We start from the raw sequence: 19549 nt of genomic DNA, 5'->3' as shown, positions 1-19549 counted from the left end.
TTAATTCTTTCAGGACTTTTGAGATAGTATTTTTTTTACAATTATGCTACAGGTACCCGGCGTTAGGTACCTGTTGGGGAATCAGTTGACACGTCAGCTGATATTATTAAGGAAAAAAAAAGGATTTCAAGCAAATCAAACCCACCATTCCAGTCAGCGCCAAAATGGGGTCTCATAGGCAAATCCTTCATCCCATAAAAAAAAGTAGTTGTTTGTATGTTTTATTTTTTTCCTTTTTTTTTTTTATTATCTTTTATGACCTAGTATTTGAAACTACAAAAAGCCATGGACAAGAAAGAGTCTTGCAGGCTCGCGCTGCGTCTCCATCCGGACAAGAACAAGTTCCTGTAACAGTGTTTGGTTGTTGAGAAAACATAGAGAAATCACGTAATAGTCAATTTGGTTGTCGAGAAAACAAAAGAAAATCACACAATAGTCCGTAACAGTGTGTTTGATTGTCGAGAAAACAAAGGAAAATCATGCAATAGTCTGCAATAGTCCATAATAGTATGTTTGGTTGTCGAGAAAATATAGGAAAATCACAATAGAATATCCTACAAATATGAGATTCGATACGCCGTGCATCTCTATTCGTCAGCTTCATGTGGGTGTTTCCGTGTGCATGTGGTTGGAAAAAAATAGATGAAAAAAAATCAATGAAATAGAAGAATATTCTCAGAAAGATGAAGGTGAAAGATGGAAGGGGAATGGGAAGATGGAAAGGAGCTCTTGGGAGAAAGAGGGATTTGAGTGGCAAGGTGGAAGACGAAGGAAATTCTGAAATGGGAGAAAAGGGAAAGACAGAGAAAAAGAGTAAATTTTTGCACGTGGATGGACGTGTGTGCGAGAGGTTCCCAACCACGGGTGCGAGTAGAGTTTTTGTTTTTATAGTCAAAAAGAAATTTAATTAAAACCACGTAAATAGGTATAGCCCAAGTAGATAAGGGGAGGACTTTGAGACAGTTAACTAACTATTGTCATCCATCTCTATTGGCCAGTTTGTCTAGATGCTAGTGGTTGAAGTCTAACAAATTGAAATTACTTAAGTACCCATAATTATGTACGTTAATGATCAACAGAAATTGTTAGCACAGATTAGTAATCAAAATATAATATTAAGAACATTAACACAATAATTTGGTTACGAAGAGAAACCCTTTGGAGAACTCTTCAAAGGTAAAATCCTATGGGGCAACCAAATCCAGGAAAGTCAATTTTATCGATTAAGAGTTTTACAAGTAAAATGTTTACAAAACCTTTGTAACTCGACACATTTACCCAAGACACGCAACCCGTTTGTCTTCTACCACAGTAGGTAGTCAGAACCTCTGACACTCTCCAATCTTTGTCTTTCTTACTGGAACCTCCAATGGTTGAACTTGAACACAACAACTCCCCCTTGGAGTATGCTCTCACTCGATATCACGAATTGAGTCTTTTCGAAAAATCCTTCTCTTGAGAATTTTCTCTTGCACGGTCTCTTGAAGTTCTACCCAGATCTTCAAGCTCTCAAATACTTGTGAATACGTGCAGTTCAAGTGTTACATAAACCTTTAGCCGACTCCTCTATAAATAGGTAATGCAGTCATTGATTTGGATAAAGATTATACTGACAGATTTATCCAGAATCCCAGTCAGATACGTTGCTAGCTATTTGTGAACATCTCGAACTGAATAACTTCTTCTGAATTATCTTGAGTTCAAGTTTGTTTCAGTTTCTTCAATAAAGTTTGCATAATTATCTCTTCAACTGACTCTTTAGACTCGAAGCACACAAAGGACTCTTATCTTATGCTTTCTTTTCTAATTCATCATGTTGGTCTACGAGCATTTGGTCAATTTTTCCCATCTTTTATTCCCATTTGTCCACAAACGAGTCAAATTTTGATTGCAAAATTTGAAAATGTTCAACTACTTCAATGGATTGTCTTGGGGAGGATGAGAAGATGTGGATGCCTCTGCATGGCTCATTTTCTTTCCAGCAACTACTGCTTCTTACTTGGTGACAGTTTTGGAGGAGCTCTTTCCATACATTTTGATTGTGGCCTTGATGCTTCTGAAAGGGAATTTAGCTATTCTTGCCAACTTTGTGATAAGGCCTCCAAATGGCGGACTTTCCTTATCTGTCTTGTCAGTCCTGACCTTTGAAATCACATCAACAATATAGGAGGGGAGATCTATAGGTATACCTTTTACTAGAGCATATATAAATTGGGCTTTCTCAACTATCAACTCAATTTGCCTAGAGATGGGCCAAAGATTTGCCAAAACCACTTTGGCAAGGAACCTATATTCAGGGAGCATTGATTTCATAGAGAGCCTATGAATCTTTAAGGGCCATGGTGGTGCACTAGGCCCAGCAAACAAATCTTTCATTTGGGCTTTCGATGGGGTCTCCATGCCCTTGTATGGAAAATCTGGATTTTCCACACTCTGGAGTTCATAGAACTCTCTAATGATCTCAGGAGTGATAATCATGTCAACTCCCCTAACAATAGATGTAATGAAATTGTTATCAACACTTAGTAAGGCATTGGCATAAAACTCCCTAACAATTTCAATATAGGGAGCAGGAGCTCCCTCAGTGATCTTCTCCCATCCTAGATCGGCAAAAATATGGGCAATGAATTCAAACTCAAGGTCATTTAGGTCATTTAAAGTTACCTCTCTTTCTCCAAGTACATTCCTCTTGGAGAACATGGTTTTGTATGCAGTCTCAGCTTCCTCATTAATAAACTTGGATGGTTTTGAGCCTTTGGAGGAAGGATTTGAGGTACTCCCTACTCCCTTATTGGGAGATGTCTCTTTGTCAATCACCTTAGACTTCTTTGGTGTTTTCTCAAGTGACTTAGATTCCTCATTACTGGAAGAATTTTTCAGAGGTGTCTTACGGTCAAATTTGGCTTTCTTTGCAATTGTTTTGAATTTCATCTACAAAAAAAAAAAAAAAAACTTCTGAGTATGATAAATACACAATGTACTGAGGTACCCATATTCACTTTTCTCCTCAAATATTGACGTAACCAGAGCCCAAGATAAAATAATACCTCTTCAAAAATTAATCCAATCATACACGTATTTCTAAGGGTGTAACCGATCCGGTCCGATCCGGTTTTGGACAAAATTTAGGACTAAACTGGTATGTACTGGTTTTGTATTTTCCAAAACCGATTACGCACCGATTACCCTCCTAAACCGATATCTCCGATTTTACCGGTTTTCGGTCCGGTCCGGTCCGATTTTCTGGTTTTTTAAAATGTAAGTTTATCATTAAAAAATAAAAATTTGTTAAAAAAAAAAAAAAGAACTGCTTCAAAATATCTGTTCTAAAAATCTGTTCCTATTACAAAATCTGCACTACTAAAAAAATCTGTTTTAGTAAAAAAAATTAGTATTAATTATAAACTTATATATTAGTATAGCTATATAATATATTAGACTATATAATAGTATTAATATTATACTATTAGTATAGTTATATATTAGTATTAGTCATAAAATTACATATTAGTATAGCTATCTAATATATTAGACTATATATAATATAATTTAATATATATATTTTATGTTTAGAGCATATGATCAATTAAATTTTCATTTTCAAGATTAAACTTTTATTTTATAAATTATAATAACATCATTTTATATATAATCATATTAATAATATATGATCAAACAAATTACAAATGTTCATATTTAAGATTAACATTTTATATTATAATTTATAAATTATAATATGAAATTATTTCATATATGACATATAATTATATATATTATATATAAAATATTAATTTTTATATTTTTTTTCCCCAACTGGTCCGGTCCGGTTCCGGAAATCGTAGAACTGGAACTGGACCGGTTCCGGCCGGTTTGCATAATTCAAAAATCGGTTCCGGACCGGATCGGTTCAAAACTGGTCCAACCGGTCCGGTTCGGTCCGGTCCAGACCGGTTTTCCAGTTTAAATTTACACCCCTACGTATTTCTAGTAAATTTTCAGAAATCTTATATATGTTCAACTATTTTTATTAGATGGGAAAAATATCTAATCCTAACTACAGAGTCATTGCAGTACAGAGTGGAGAATAACGATATTGATACTAACCAAACAGACTCACATGCAAATTTTAATCATCATCTTCAACAACAAAAACTCCATGCATGTTTTTCAAAACAGTATCTAACCCCTTCCAACAGATTTTCAAGTCTTAAGCCAACTAGATTTTCAAAAATTTCAAACATTTCAGAGAACTTTTAAGGTTTTAAAGACAGCAAAACCCTAAGTAGAATTTTCAAGTAACATAAAGCAAACTTCAGAGAGTATATTCGGAAGAGAAAACTTACCTTGAGGTTGTGTAAAAAGATCAACACAACTTTCTTTGAGATGCACGAAATGATTTCTGGGTTTTTCTCTCTTAATGAGTAGCGGAGAAGGCAATAGAGTAATTGAGAATGAGAAACGAGGCTTAATGATGGATTAGAGGTGATGGCATGCAGTTAATGTTGCAAAGCAGCTTTATTTCTTATTTCTCGTCCAAGGCCTGGAACATGCCATGCACACAAGCCCCATTTTCTCTCAACACGTAGAGTATGCCTTAGAGGCAACTCTCCACATTAATTGCAGTTATTCATGCTCCCCCCATTTGTTTTTTTAATTTTTGAAAAAGTAAAACACTTTTAAAGAACCTAGTTTTTTTTTAAAAAATATGTATATTTCATCCATAAGGTTTGAGCCTTTTTGAGTAATTTCTTTGTCCTAACCTTTGTTCCACTCAACACTTTTTCATTTTTTTGAGGAGAACTATTTCTTACTGGTCAGTTTTCACTATTGAGCACTTATTCTTAATTCGTGTGTGTGTGAGTGAGGCAAAGAAATCTTCCCACCGTTATTATTTCCTTTCCCATTGTTTATTTATTTATTTATTATTTATTTTTCTTACTTCCCCTTTCTTTACCAATAAGGGAGGGCTTTCCTTGAAAGTCAAACTTTATGCTAGGGCCTATGTACCCGAAAAAGTATTTCCCTCCAAGCACCAAGTCATATGGCCTATATGTCCATTTTGTATTGCTCATCTTTTTCCATAATGAAAAAGGTAATGATTTTTCCTTACAAAGACAATTAGAACTTAGATCCATGCATGAGTGTTCGTCTCTTTCTGAATTGACTTTTGAACACCCGACTTTTTCTATAAGGATCGACCTGTGTGCATGGCAAGAGAAAACATTTTTCTGTTTGGGCAATAGGTTCAACTAGTTTTAGTCAATTCAAAGGCATAGACTCCCCCTTTCTTAGTGCATTATATGAGTATATGTATATTGTCATCAACTTGTTAAGAGGTCAGATTTAACTCCTCACAGTGCAGAGAATCAAATTCTTGAGTGATCTTTCTTAAGAGTTATGCATCAAAAGTAAGAACACATATCAAAGAAGATCTACCTCAATCCCAACAAAATGAATTGGTGAAGTCACAAAGCTCACAGACTCGGTAAACTCAGAAAACCAATACCTTACACATGATAGCAACATAAAGATTTTGAAAATAAAATAAAATAAACAACCCCCTTTTGTTTTCTTTTTCTTTTTTTTTTTAATTATTATAATGGAAATAAAGTGAAAATCAAGGTATGTCACACACACCAACAGCATTCCTTAGAAATTCAAACCTTAGACCATCCAAATGGTATGTTTGGATCCAAAATCCATCTCAACTCATCATTACAACTTTTCCAAATTCGAACACAAAATATAATAAATAATTCAACTTTTTCAAATTCTAAAATAATAATAATATTAAAAAATAATATTCTAAGAATATTTTATTCAATTTTTAACTTTCATCTCAACTTAACTCAACTTAGTTCAACATTCAAATGCAACCTAGTAAACAAATATGCCAATTGGTGTTCGGTATCAACATGTTCTAGTGACACTACCTTAGTTTCAACCAAGTCTCGTATGAAATAATGTCTTATATCTATGTGCTTGGTTCGTGAGTGTTGCACAGGGTTCTTTGAGATACTAATGGCACTTGTATTGTCGCAATAGATAGTCATAGTATCTTGAGAGAACCCATAGTCCTCAAGCATCTTTTTCATCCAAAGAAGCTAAGTGCAACAACTGCCAGCCGCAATGTACTCGGCTTTAGCAGTGGATAGGGAGATGGAATTTTGTTTCTTACTCATCCATGCTACTAGATTGCTACCGACATAAAACAACCACAGGTGGTGCTTTTTCTGTCATCAACATTACCAGCCGAGTCAGCATCAAAATAGCCAACCAAACTTAGCTTTGAATCTCTTGCATACCAGTGCCATAGTCAACCGTAGCACTTAGGTATTTCAAGATTCTTTCTACTGCTATGAGGTTTGATTCTTTAGGATTTGCCTGAAATCGTGCACAGACACCTACACTGAAAGCAGTATCAGGTCTGCTAGCAGTAATGTAAAGAAGACTTCCTATCATGCTTCTATATAGAGTAGGATCAATGCTCTTACCTGTAGAATCCGATCATATTTTAACTGAGGTGTTCATCGGAGTGCGAGCATGTATCTTCCCTTCCATGCCAAATTTCTTAACAAGATCTTTAGCATATTTAGATTGTGAAATAAAAATTCATTCTTCAGTTTGTTTAATTTGATTCAAAGACAGAAATTTAATTCTCCAATCATACTCATTCAAACTCATTTTTCATTTCTTTGGAAAACTCATGTGAAAGTCTATCAAGAGTGGATCCAAACACAATATCATCTATATATATCTGAGCTATAAGCAGATGCTTACCAGATTTTCTTAAAAACAGTGTTCGGTCAGCTTGACCTCTTACAAAGTTATTTTCAAGCAAATATTTTGTGAGTCTTTCATACCATGCTCAAAGTGCTTGCTTCAATCCATAAAGTGTTTTCTTCAACCTGAAAACATGGTCAGGAAACAAGTGATTAGGGAATCCATTTGGTTGTTCTACATACACTTCTTCATTGAGTATACCATTTAAAAAAGTACTTTTAACATCCATTTAATAAAGCTTAAAATTTAAATTGCTTGCAATTGCTAGCAGTATGCGAACAGATTCCAAACGAGCTACTGGTGCAAAGGTCTCATCAAAATCAATTCCTTCAACTTCGGTGTATCCTTGTGCTACCAATCTAGCCATGTTTCGAACAATGGTTCCATGTTCGTCTGACTTATTCTTGAATATCCACTTTGTTCCAATTATGTTGTGATCTTTAGGTCTTGGAACTAGTTTACATACTTGATTTCGAGTAAACTGGTGCAATTCCTCGTGCATGGCTTTGACCTAGTTTTCATCTTGTAAGGCTTCTTCCACCTTTTTAAGTTCAACCTGAGATAAATAGCAAACATATGATATTTGATTTAAAACACATTTTCTTAATCTCATACCTTCATCCAATTCTCGAAGAATGTTCACCTTTGGATGATTGTGGCTGATCCTTGTAGAAGGTTATTTTTCATGGACTCAAGCTGAGTTTGGCATTGTGGGCTCCACTGTATCTAAGTCTTCTTGATCGGCTGAGTCTTCTTCAATTTTTCTGATAAGGTTGTTAAGTTCATTCTCTGTTGTCTCCTTAGAGTTGTCATCCACAACTACGTTGATTGACTCCTGACTGCTTTAGTTCATAGATTGTACACTATGTATGCTTTGTTATTTGATGAATACCCAAGAAATATTCTTTTATCACTCTTGCTATCAAATTTGTGGGCATTTTCTCTATCTCTTAGAATGTAGCAAGTATTCCCAAATACTTTAAAGTATTTTACCGTGGGTTTCTTTCCATTCCATAACTCATACGGAGGGAGTTTGGTACCTGGACGAAAAACTACATGGTTCAATATATGTCCAGCAGTGTTGACAGCTTCTCCCCAGAAGTATAATGCTATCTTTTTGTTCTTCAGCATGGTGCGAGACATATCTTGTATTGCCCTATTTTTCCTCTCGATAATTCCGTTCTGTTGTGGAGTGATTGGTACTGAAAATTCTTGATGTATTCCCTGTTCATCACAAAAAGAAGAGAAATTAATATTTTCAAATTCTTTCCCATGATCACTACGAATACGAGAGATAGATGAATTCTTCTCTATTGTAATCGTCTGAGCAGTTTCTTTGCAAGATCGAAAGTTTCTGTTTTGTCTCTTAACAGTATGATCCATGTATATCTAGAGTAGTCATCCACAATGACCATTATGTACTTCTTTCAGCCAAGACTCTTAGTTTGAGTAGGATCCATCAAATCCATGTGTAACAGCTCAAATGGTCTTGAAGTCAGAATATCAACTATCTTTTTGGGTTGTGCCTTAGTCTGCTTCCCTTCCTGACAGGCTCCGCATATCATCTTCTTATTTTTCAAAATTTTGGGCAGTCCACGTACAGCTTCTTTCTTAGATATTTTGTGCATGTCCCTATAGTTGATATGTCCTAAAAGGTAGTGTCCTAACTCAGTTTCATTTAGCTCTACTTTGTGACATTGCATCGTGTTCATCAGAGAAACTCCATAACAGTTGTCAGCAGTCCTGGTACCCTTTAAGATCCATTTTCCATCATTATTGTAGACTTTACATTCATCTTTTGAAAACTGCACAGAAAGATGGTCATCACAAAATTGACTGATACTTAATAGATTAGCCATGAGACCATTAACAAAAAGTACATTATGAAGAGTAGGTAAACCAATAATATCTACACTTCCCTTTCCTTCCACCGCTGCTGACTTTCCATCTCCGAAAGTTACGGATCCTCCACTGATTGTCTCAATCTCTTTAAACAACCATTTATCTCCTGTCATATGTCTAGAACAGGCACTGTCAAGATACCACATGCTAGTGTCCATAGCTCTAAGTGTTGTGTGAGCTACTAGACATACGACCTTTTCTTTTATTATCCACTTGGTTTTGATATTCGATTTATTCATGTTTTTAGGAAACCATAATTTAGAAAGTTCACCAAGTTTCTTTCCTAGGGTGTTTACTTGATTACTCAGTTTGTTTACTTTAATTTCTAGATTTGTATATTTGTTTGACAAATTATTTCTATTTTCTTTTTCTCTCTCTTTTCTAGATTTAAAACAATTTGTTCTATTATGTCCAATTATTCCACAATAATAACAAGTAGGAACAAACATACATTTGGACTTACCTGAAGTCGTTATTATTGCCTTGCCTTTATTCACAGGTTTCTTTGGAACATTTTCTACATTACTTTCTTTTACAAAGGTGATACATTTGGATGTAGTGGCAGCAGATGCTTTATGATGTGAATCTCTGGAAGCATTGTATCCCAATCATGTGCGATCAAAACTATCTCTTTGAACTTTCAGTAGTTCATTGAGTTTTTTAGTGTGAGTCTTTTCTTTGACTTTCTAACAAGCTGCTAGCCTTTTTTCAAGCACCTCTTTCTGTACGCATAACCTTGTTACTTCTAGTTTCGTTACGTTCAGTACTTCCACCAAGTTGTTTTTTTCACTCTATGGTGGTTAGATTTTTGTACAGTTTTTAATTTACCTTTTGGATTTTCACAAATTCTTCACATAAATCTTCATATGCCTTATGCACACTTAGATCATGATCAACAACTTCTGTGGCAACATCAAAATTAGTATCACAAACAAACACACTGTCGCCAGTATATAGTTTGCTCATGTCATCATAATTAGTAACAGAAGCAGAAAAAGCAATAAAGGTAGTTTCTTTGTCAGAGGATGTATCTGAACTTTCAAATTTAGAATCATCACTTAGAGTAGTATTCAAAGCTTTTGCTTTCTTTTTAAAATTTGGACACTCAATTTTTATGTGACCAAACCTAAAGCATTCATGACTAGGGGTGTAAATTTAAACCCCTAAATCAATTTATTTAGGGGTTTCGGATTGAATCCCTAAATCATTTAGGGGTTTCAATTGGAACCCTTAAATTTCAATTTATTTAGGGGTTTCAGATTGAACCCCTAAATCATTTAGAGGTTTCAATTGGAACCCCTAAATTTCAATTGATTTAGGGGTTTCAATCCAAAACTCCTAAATTGTGTTAGTTTTGCACTTTGCCTTGTTTTTTCATATGATGTATTATTATGATTTTCTTATATCGTGTGTTGATTGATTTTATAGTTTTTTATTGTGTTGTGGAATCAGGAATGTCTTCTCAAAAGGATTTCACTAATAGCTCTCCTACCCCTACCAGTACCCCTGCCCCAGAACCTAACCCTACTCCAACCCCTGGGAGTGGGAGTACACCTTGCCCCGCCCTAAGCCCACACAAAGTAAGAAACCCGTTTCCATAATTTGGTCTCATTTTACCAAATTAGAGGATGGTGACCCCGATAAATCTCAAGCTAAATGTAATTATTGTGGGAACATATATGGATATCACTATAGGAAACATGGTACATCCCAGTTAAAGGTCCATCTAGAGGAACAATGCAAGAAGAGTCCAATATTAAGATCCTTACTGGAGAAGATGACGCCCCGACTCCCACGTACAAAAACAAGGGAATCGTGACGTCAGGATGGTGACAACATGGTCACGCATCCCAACGAAATGTGCTCAAGTGTGTGTGCAACATGCAAAGGTGCACAATAAAAGTCACAGCGGATAATATAAATAAGTCAACTAAGTACCAGAAATTTAAATACAAATATTCAACACAATTTATGTTTAAAAGTTATACAGGCATCCCAAATATAATACAAAAGGTAAATACATAAATTGATAAAAACATAACTCACTAAACAGGAGCAATCCCAGATCACTCCACCAACGGAGCCAAGCTAAGGCTCGTCATCATCATCTGCATCAAAATCTGCGATACCATAAAATGGTACCACAGGTAAGTATAAACCAAACAACTCTCGGGATAAAAATACATTAATGCTACCAACAACATGACAAAATACATTTAGTCATAAAATACCATTTTTTCCTGAAAAATGATTATTTCCAGCACACGCCAAAAATCTCATTTTGGCCCAAAAATATAGTTTGTCAATTTCCCAGAAAATGATTCACACAAACATCTCATTTATCAGACACTGTAGACGGGAATCGTAGGCGGGACTCTACCACCGTCCCTGCTTACCACCATCCCTACCGCGTGCACCGTAGGCGGGAATCACAGGCGGGACACAACCACCATCCCTGCTTACCACCATCCCTATCGCGTGCACCGTAGGCGGGAATCGCAGGCGGGACTCTACCACCATCCCTGCTTACCACCATCCCTACAGTTCCTTTACACACAATGAATACTTAATAGAGCACTGTAGGCGGGAATCACAGGCGGGACTCTACCACCATCCCTGCTTACCACCATCCCTACAATCTCTTTTCCTTTTACTCACATGAGAATCCAATTTTTAATAAACACATAAACATGTATGCAATCATGCGAAAACTCAGTTTTCTTTACAAACATGATCATGCATGCAATATGCGATGTACATGAACAAGCCATAACCAACAACCACAATTCACAATGCAAACAAACACACAACAACTCCGTCCACAATCCATCCGACCCCCGAAACTCCTCGGACTCAGTCCGGCAAAACAAACCAATTCACAGATAATATGTGTTAGTGCAAAAATATATTTAAATTACGAAAGTTCTTTAAGGAAAATACTTACAGTGCAATACTCCGTTGAAAAAGGCAACGTTTGAGCAACACCACAGTGTAAAATACACTGTGGTCGTGGGTCACAAATACCAACTTTCAAAACGGAGGCAAACAAAGACCCAAGATTGATAGGGTAGGGCCTAGGGAGGTCGGTGAAGCCAATGGTGGTGGTGGTTTGCCGTGGGTGGCGGCGGAATGGGCGGTAGAAGACCAAAATACCCAAATCGAAAATGTAGATGGTGGAGCTTCACCGGTGGCGGATCGGAGCTGGGGTTGGGTCCAATGGGTTGCCAAGAGGTCGAGGATGATGTGGTGTGAAGATGGTGGCCGGAGGTGGCGCGACGGCGGCGCTGGAACGAAAGTGAAGCCGCGGCTTGAAGGGCTACTGGTGGTTAACGGCGGCGCGAATGGAGGTGAGGTTGGTGGGGTGAGGTCGCCGGCGGCAGGGGAACACAATGGGGTGGGCGGTGAAGGCCACCGCTGGCTCACGACGGCGCTGGCGTGAAAGTGGCCCGCGGTTTTGAAGAGCTGGTGGTGGTTAACGGCGGCGAGGTAGGGGTTGGGATTTTGGGGTTGAGGTCGCCGGAGGGAGGGGGAGCTGGTCGGCCGGGCGGTGTCGACCACTACCGGCGCACGGCGGCGGGCTAGTTGAAGGTGACGGACGGAAGAGAGAGGGAGAGGGTTGGGTCGCGCGCACGGGGAGGGGAGAAAATAAGGAAGAAAAAAGAAAAGAAAGAAAAGAAAAGGAGAGGAAGAAAAATGGAGAGAAAAGAAATGAGGTCCAATCCTCATAACTTGGGTCATAAAAATGATCCAACGGAGATGATTTTAAAACCATAAGTTAAATAAAATAATTTAAACGTAATGGTAAAGTCAAATTGAAATAATTAAATCCCACAGTAATTAATTTAAATATTAAAAGTAATTTAAATGCATAACAATAAATAAATATTTGGAAAGCACATAAAATTAATTTTCACCAAATTAAAATTCATAGAAATAAACTTACTAAAAATCCAACCAATTTTAAAATAAGAGGATAAATTTTTGAACAATCAAAAATAATCCTTCAGTAAAAATACACTAAAATACAGGGTATTACAAGAAGAGTCAATCTAGACTAGAAATTGAACAAAAAAAAAATGACAGATGGGAGTAGTGGGGGTCCAACGTTGAATGGGTATACGAAGTATAATTCTGATGAGTGAAGAAGGAAGTTAGCTCGTATGATTATCATAGATGAGCTATATTTTCAATTTGTGAATGGGAAAGGGTTCCAAGAATTTGTCCAAGAATTAGAACCTAGATTTACGCTTCCTTCTTGCAACACTGTGGCAAATGATATTAAAAATATGTACTGGAAATATAAAGATGTTTTGAGGGGTCAATTGGCGGGTTTGGTAGTTTGCCTCACTACCGATACTTTGACTTCTGTCCAAAATTTCAATTATATGTCTTTGATTGTTCATTTCATTGATTCTAATTGAATTCTTCGTAAAAAGATTATTAAGTTTTGTCAAATAACTTATCACAAAGGTGAAACGATTGGGAAGGTCTTGGAGGCCTCAATAAAGGAGTGGGGGTTGACATGAGTTTTGACAGTTTCAGTTGACAATGCCTCGTCTATTGATGTCACCTTGGGATATCTGAAAACTTATCTTAGAGAGGCAAATAAGACACTCTTGGGTAGTGAATATTTGCATGTTAGATGTTCTGCACATATCTTGAATCTAATTGTGACTGAGTGGTTGAACGATGTTGATGACTCGATTGCACGAATTAGACTGGCTGTGAAATTTGTGAGGTCTTCTCCTTCTAGATTGGAGAAATTCAAGATTGCTGCGAAGACTGTGGGCATAGCATCAAAGAAGGGTCTTTGTACTGATGTTCCTACTAGATGGCACTCAACCTTCTTGATGTTGGAGGCAGCCCAAGAATATAAGGCAACCTTTCAATTATTGGGTGATGAAGACATTCAATATGTCAAATACTTTAATGAGCATGAGAGTTTAGGAAAGCCTAATGATGATGATTGGGAGGTAGTTTCAACTTTTGTTGATTTTCTTGAACTTTTTTACGATGTCACATTGAAGTTATCTACTTCTTTGCACCCTACATCCCATGAATTTTATCAACAAATATGTAGAGTGAAAGAAGAATTAGACGACATGTGTAGAGGTTCCAATCTAAGGATGGGGGGATGACATTGACCATGAGAGTCAAATATGACAAGTATTGGAGAGATTTGACTAGACTAAATATTTTGTTATATATGGTTGTTATTCTTTATCCCCATCTGAAAATTTCAGGCATGTTATATGGTTTGGGACTTGCGCACGATTAAGCATGGATTGATCTTATTGGTGAAATGGCCCAAGATACCCTTTATAAATTATATGATGAGTTTAATGCAATTAAGGGTGATACTGCATCTACTACACCTACGCCTACCTCAACACTTCCTCCAAACACCAGGGCAATAAAGAAGAGTAGATTGGCATGGACTAAAACCCTCGCACATAATCACACACTAGTCCATCAATCTACGGAGGTGGTTTTAGAGTTAGACAATTATTTATCAGGGGATCTTATTCAAGATGATAATGATTTCGATATATTAGGATGGTGGAAGGCGGCATCAAAGAAATATCTCATCCTTTCTGAGATTGCCCGTTGTATGTTGGTCATCCCTATTAGCATCGTTGCCTCGGAGTCTACCTTTAGTACCGGAGGGCGCATATTGGATCCTTTCCTTAATTCATTATCTGCTATAACTGTGGAGGTATTGACATGCACACAGAGTTGGACGATGGGAAATGATATTTATGTTTCGGATGTTTTGGATTTTAAAGAGACCGACGAAGAGGGTGGTGATTAGTCTGGATATGAACCATCTGGTAATTGTTGCTTTTATTTTATTATTTTGATTTATTTATATTCATTTCATTTTCATCAGTATTAATTTTAGTATTGATTGTTGTAGCAACACATGAGACGACTCGGACGATGTCTACCTCCACTGCAATATGAATATGTGCTCTGTGCTCAAGCCTCAAAAGATTACCCATCCGGCTGCCCCAAATGTCATAGTTAAAGACCCAAACAGCTTGCTATATTTTTAGATTCTTAATTTTTTAGAATATTGAAATTTGAATCATTTGTACGTATTATGTATTTGATTTGTAATTTTGTAATGTTGATACAATGTCTCTTGGACACTTTTTTCTTTGTAATTTTGTAATTGTTTAGACTTTCCATTTTATTTTTGTAATAGCTTAGTTATTATTATTATTTATTAGTTTATGAAGTAGTAGACTTATAGTGTATAGTAGTACTTCATTAGAGTCTTAATTATATAAATTTGTATTATGTATATATTATTTTTATCCACCTAACTTTTTTTTCTTTTTTTAACTCTTTAAAAGAAATTCGATTCTTATGGGCCCAACAACCGCTTATGGGCCTTTGGCCAAGTAGGGGGGACCCCACCCCCGCACTCCGTTATTCGGGACGGGGTCGAAACTCATCACTCCGCCCATGCGGGGGCAGGGCGGGGGCTACCCCGCGGGTAGCACCCCTACATTTGTGCGTGTCATCTTTGCGCAGTCTAACCCATGTGGTTTGGGCCTACCATTGGGGCATTACATTATAGGTTTGTAGATACCTTGCTCTACAAATCCAAGTTTGAATATGCATGGCATCTTTGCAATACAAGTATAAATGTGATTTAATGTTTGTCTAAGTATAAAGAACTTGGTAATGTCCACAAGCAGACCACTGCAACGAATTAAGGATCCCCACTTCAACTACTTGATTAAAAAGAAGAAGATCCAGATAGCCTGGCTAGGCAGTTCTTGGAAAAGAACTACATTCATTTGACTTGGCCAACGAAAAAGGCGATGAACTCCTTATCATTAGGTATAAGTGGGGCAGATATTTAACAAGGCAAATAAAGTTGTTTCACGTGAATTTCAGCATAGAGTGAAAGTCCAGCCACTTGTTTTGAGCATTCTGTAGTCATCCCCCCAATGTTTCTAGCTGACTTCTGTACCTATTAGTACTTGGGAACTTGATGCAGAAAACAGGTGACGCTTTGTTGTTTACAGGGTTGGTTGATCCAGCCACTAACAATTCTAATAAAGTTTGCAAGAAACTGATTTGATACGATTCTATACAATCAATGAATCAAAGGGGCACGACTATGGGTGCTGGTGGGACCCACTTTTGAATAGGTGAGCAGTCCCACCCACCTTCCTTGCTATGAGAAACTGTAAAATGCTTAGGTATCCAAGTTTCCCCTCTTGAATCTCTCTCTCTCAATAGCTCCCTCTGTTTCTCCTCAACCACCTTCTTTGCTTCTCTTGCTTTCTCCCAGTCTTTGCTCAGGATGCTCTGGCTCACATCACTCCACACCATGGCTGATTCACTTGGCCACACTTCCTGTTGGCATAAGAGAATCGCATATCATAATCAGGTACACACAAAGACACCCTTGCAAATGTAAAAGACGTCTATTTTTGCAGACACATCTGTAACATGTATTTTCAATCGCCCCCAATTGTTAAACAAAACCATGTACCTAAGCATTCGATTAACAAAACTATGTAGCAATGAATAAGTTTGGTTCTTGTCATATCGTTTGAGAAAAAAAGTTCCATCCTTTGCTTTCTATTTGAACTGTATGTATTCACGTTGTAGTAATTTTATTCACGTTGTAGTCATGTTAACATTGTAAAATTTAGTCACAGAATCAATGGGCTTGGATTTAAATGGGTACCCATTATTTCCCATCATACTTTATGAAAAGTGTACATAGATGCTATAAGTAAAAACAGGGAAAGGAGGGATAGATGAGGATTACAGGTGAATTACCTTTGGATCCTTGACAATTGGAGCATTCAATCCTGAAATGACTTCTTTTGCATTGTATATAATTGTTAATTTTCCATTACTGATGTCCTTCACTCCGACAGTTCTGTGGTAGGAAATAAAAAAACTAGCAATTTATTAAACAAATAACACAGGTTCTTTTATAACCATCAAACATATTCTTTGATATTAAACAATAACTCATGTACAATCAAAGCTATTGTTCATAACTATTTATTTCAATTAAAAGCAGAATGAAACAGGAATTCCTTTCCCGTCACAGACAAGACAAGTAACCAAGAGCCTGGAAATTAATTTTGCCTAAGATCCTCATTTTCCAACCAAAAAACATCAGAGAAGGGAAACGCATACCATGCTAATGTACTAGTAGAGATCATTGCAGAATGGAGAAGGAATGATATTGCAAAGACACTTATACCTATCCCAGTGACCATCAATCTCATAAAGAGTCTGCAAGGATGATGAGTCAAATATCTTCCCCTTAACAGATCGATGATTTCCTCTGCGCCATAGAAAAGAATTGCTCCTAAAACATAACTCAGCTTCCAGCCCAGTTTCTTGACACTGGATTTTGACCTTACCAACCCAATCTGTCCCAGGACCTGGAAGGAATCTGATCAATAGATTCAGTGAGTTCATTACATAGGTTTCTCCATGATTTAGTAGCTTCAGCTGCCTTTTGCCCAGCACCTCGGCTTCCACTGAAGTACCTATATTGGTTTTTAAAAAACGTCAAGTGCATATAGTATAAAACAAGAGAAGTGAAAAATATACTAAAGCCAAAGGAGTATGTAGATTCAAATGTTATTTGCCTTGTTGGATATCTGTAAACACTAGTCATGAAACCATATAGATGTAGCTTTATAAATGTTGAAAGATAATTGTTGAACAAAATTTCATCATTGGTAGCTAAAGTAATTGAAAGTATTACAACTGGAGTTATAGATGTTTATAGGAATGTTAAGCCAGTGGATACTAATTGAAGAATGTTCAGGACAAAGTGCATTTGAAACTCGAGGGCCCAACGTGCACATATCAATCTCAATAAACAGCACCCAGCTAGCATAAAAAGAAAACTCATAATAATCACTTTGCTAAAATTCATATACCATGGAATTTGGGAGAAGGATGATGACACCAAATCAATTCAACATTTTCTTTCTCATCGGTTGCGTGGAGTGCAGATACTGGTGGGTGGTGTGAAACCTGCAGACAGGATAAAGAGGAGCGTAGCCAACGTAAGGAAGAAAACAAATAAATCTTCAGTTCAAACTGGGCCGGAAAGCTGTTCCTTGTATCAAGATCAAGCTAGTTTGCCAAACATGTTTGACCTCAAGTTTCTTAAGAGACTAAATTTGGGCATGTCCAAGCCCTTGCCTAACATAAATATGGCAATCTTGACACAGGCAGGCGTGTGATAAATGAGCCTTCTCCTGAAGGTATTTACCTTTCCACTCTTCCAACTTAAGAGTGATGGATAGTTAATTGGAAATTCATAAGAGAAAAAGCAAATACCTGTTCAAGAAGAACATTGAGATTCCCACTTGAAACATGGTGCGTCTCTCCAAGAACGGGATTATAAGGAGCCACACCGAATATCACAGGACGCAGAGTGGAAATACTCCAGGCTGTAACGGCTATGAATCTGTCATGGGGACTCTTGCCGCCGTTGCACCTGCTCAACATATCAGTAGCAATGCAATACACCGATTCACCAAAACACTGAAGCTGTGACTTTGGAATGTTGAAGATAGGGGCAGCTGAATGAAACAAGAAATAGTATTTGTCAAAACTATTCGAATAATGCTAGTTATAAGAGTCAGGCCTATAAGTCCAAGTACTTTGAAAATTATAAATATATGTGGTGACTAGAAAGAGTTTTTGACTTGCCTGAAAGCGAGAGAGATCTGATCCTGGCATGACATTTTTGAAGAGACTCAAAACGAGCTGGAGAGGATTAGGAGCTGTGTAATCAATATCTGATTCCCCCTCCAATGTCACTGGTTTTGTCAGAACAATCCGGCTCTCATCATTCCCAGCTCCGGTGACCTGCATCATATTATAATATATAATGTTTCCCAACTGTCATGCACTAAGAGGAGGAAAAAACCACCTCTCTATCTTGTAAGCACCCAGCTTTGGCTACAATTTAAACCCCGGCCCGACCGCCTCTCTCTCTCTCTCTCTCTCTCAAAGCACGCATACAAAGTTCGTCTGCGGGCTTCCATTCCATTCCATCCTTTTATGGGTGGAATCAGAAAATCTAATTTTGTGGATAAAAATATAAAAAATAAAAAATATAGAGATTTTCGTATAATCTTAGCTATCTCAAATCATAACTTAAAACTTTTGCATTGCTAGATCCGCCCTAGCATCCTGCCCTGATGCGCTCCTTCTTTCTTGTGCATGAAACGACGCGTAGTCTCTTTCATTCTTCGTAAAGTTGTTGTCTTTTTCCTCTTTTCTCGGCAATTTTTGTCTTTTAAGGTAGTTGTGTTTTCCTTTTTCGCCCTTTTCCGATTCGGTAGAGACTCTGATAATGAAGAATCGATCTCTCGTACTTGCAGCCTCCAAGAAGGGTGTTGGTGTGTCCTCCTATATCAGATCTCTCATCGTTTTCATATTATATAAAAGAATCTCGTTGTTAAAACTACCCTTAATTTCTATGGGCTAGTATGTATTGTCGACTTCTAACATATATATATATATATATATATACATGCACTTGGGGACTAAAGATAACAAAAAGTATTCCGACCAATTACTAGAGAAAAACAAATCGAGAAATACTATCTCGGTAAAAGAATTTTATTAAAATAAATTCCTTTTATTTTGTATGATACCTTAAAATCTATTTTATAATAAAAATAATTTTACAATCTAATATATTATATTAAATCACGTCAATTTATTGATTTAAGATAGATGTGCTAAAATATTTTTCAAAATAATATATATATATATATATATATCTTTATGAATTGACCAGCGAATTCAGTCTGAAAGTCAAGACAAATGCACCGATTGAAGGACAATTGAC

The 19549-nt window shown here is 36.9% G+C and overlaps 1 protein-coding gene across 1 annotated transcript; it reads right to left on the bottom strand.

Moving 5' to 3' along the window:
* Positions 1-15342: 15342 nt before the first annotated feature.
* LOC121263219 (oxysterol-binding protein-related protein 4B-like) lies at positions 15343-19268 on the bottom strand. The gene is made up of 6 exons (XM_041166050.1): positions 18396-19268; positions 18025-18269; positions 17619-17715; positions 16928-17219; positions 16492-16594; positions 15343-16059 (listed from the first exon to the last, which is right to left on the bottom strand). The coding sequence occupies exons 1-6, from the start codon at positions 18565-18567 to the stop codon at positions 15805-15807; spliced, it is 1164 nt and encodes a 387-aa protein (XP_041021984.1). The 5' UTR covers positions 18568-19268; the 3' UTR covers positions 15343-15804.
* Between the last annotated feature and the right edge of the window lie 281 nt (positions 19269-19549).

The sequence above is a fragment of the Juglans microcarpa x Juglans regia genome, chromosome 4S (genome assembly GCF_004785595.1).
Source record: "Juglans microcarpa x Juglans regia isolate MS1-56 chromosome 4S, Jm3101_v1.0, whole genome shotgun sequence".
In the NCBI taxonomy this organism is placed as follows: Eukaryota; Viridiplantae; Streptophyta; class Magnoliopsida; order Fagales; family Juglandaceae; genus Juglans; species Juglans microcarpa x Juglans regia.
Note: the sequence above shows the minus strand (reverse complement) of the source record. Positions and strands in the feature narration are given on the sequence as shown.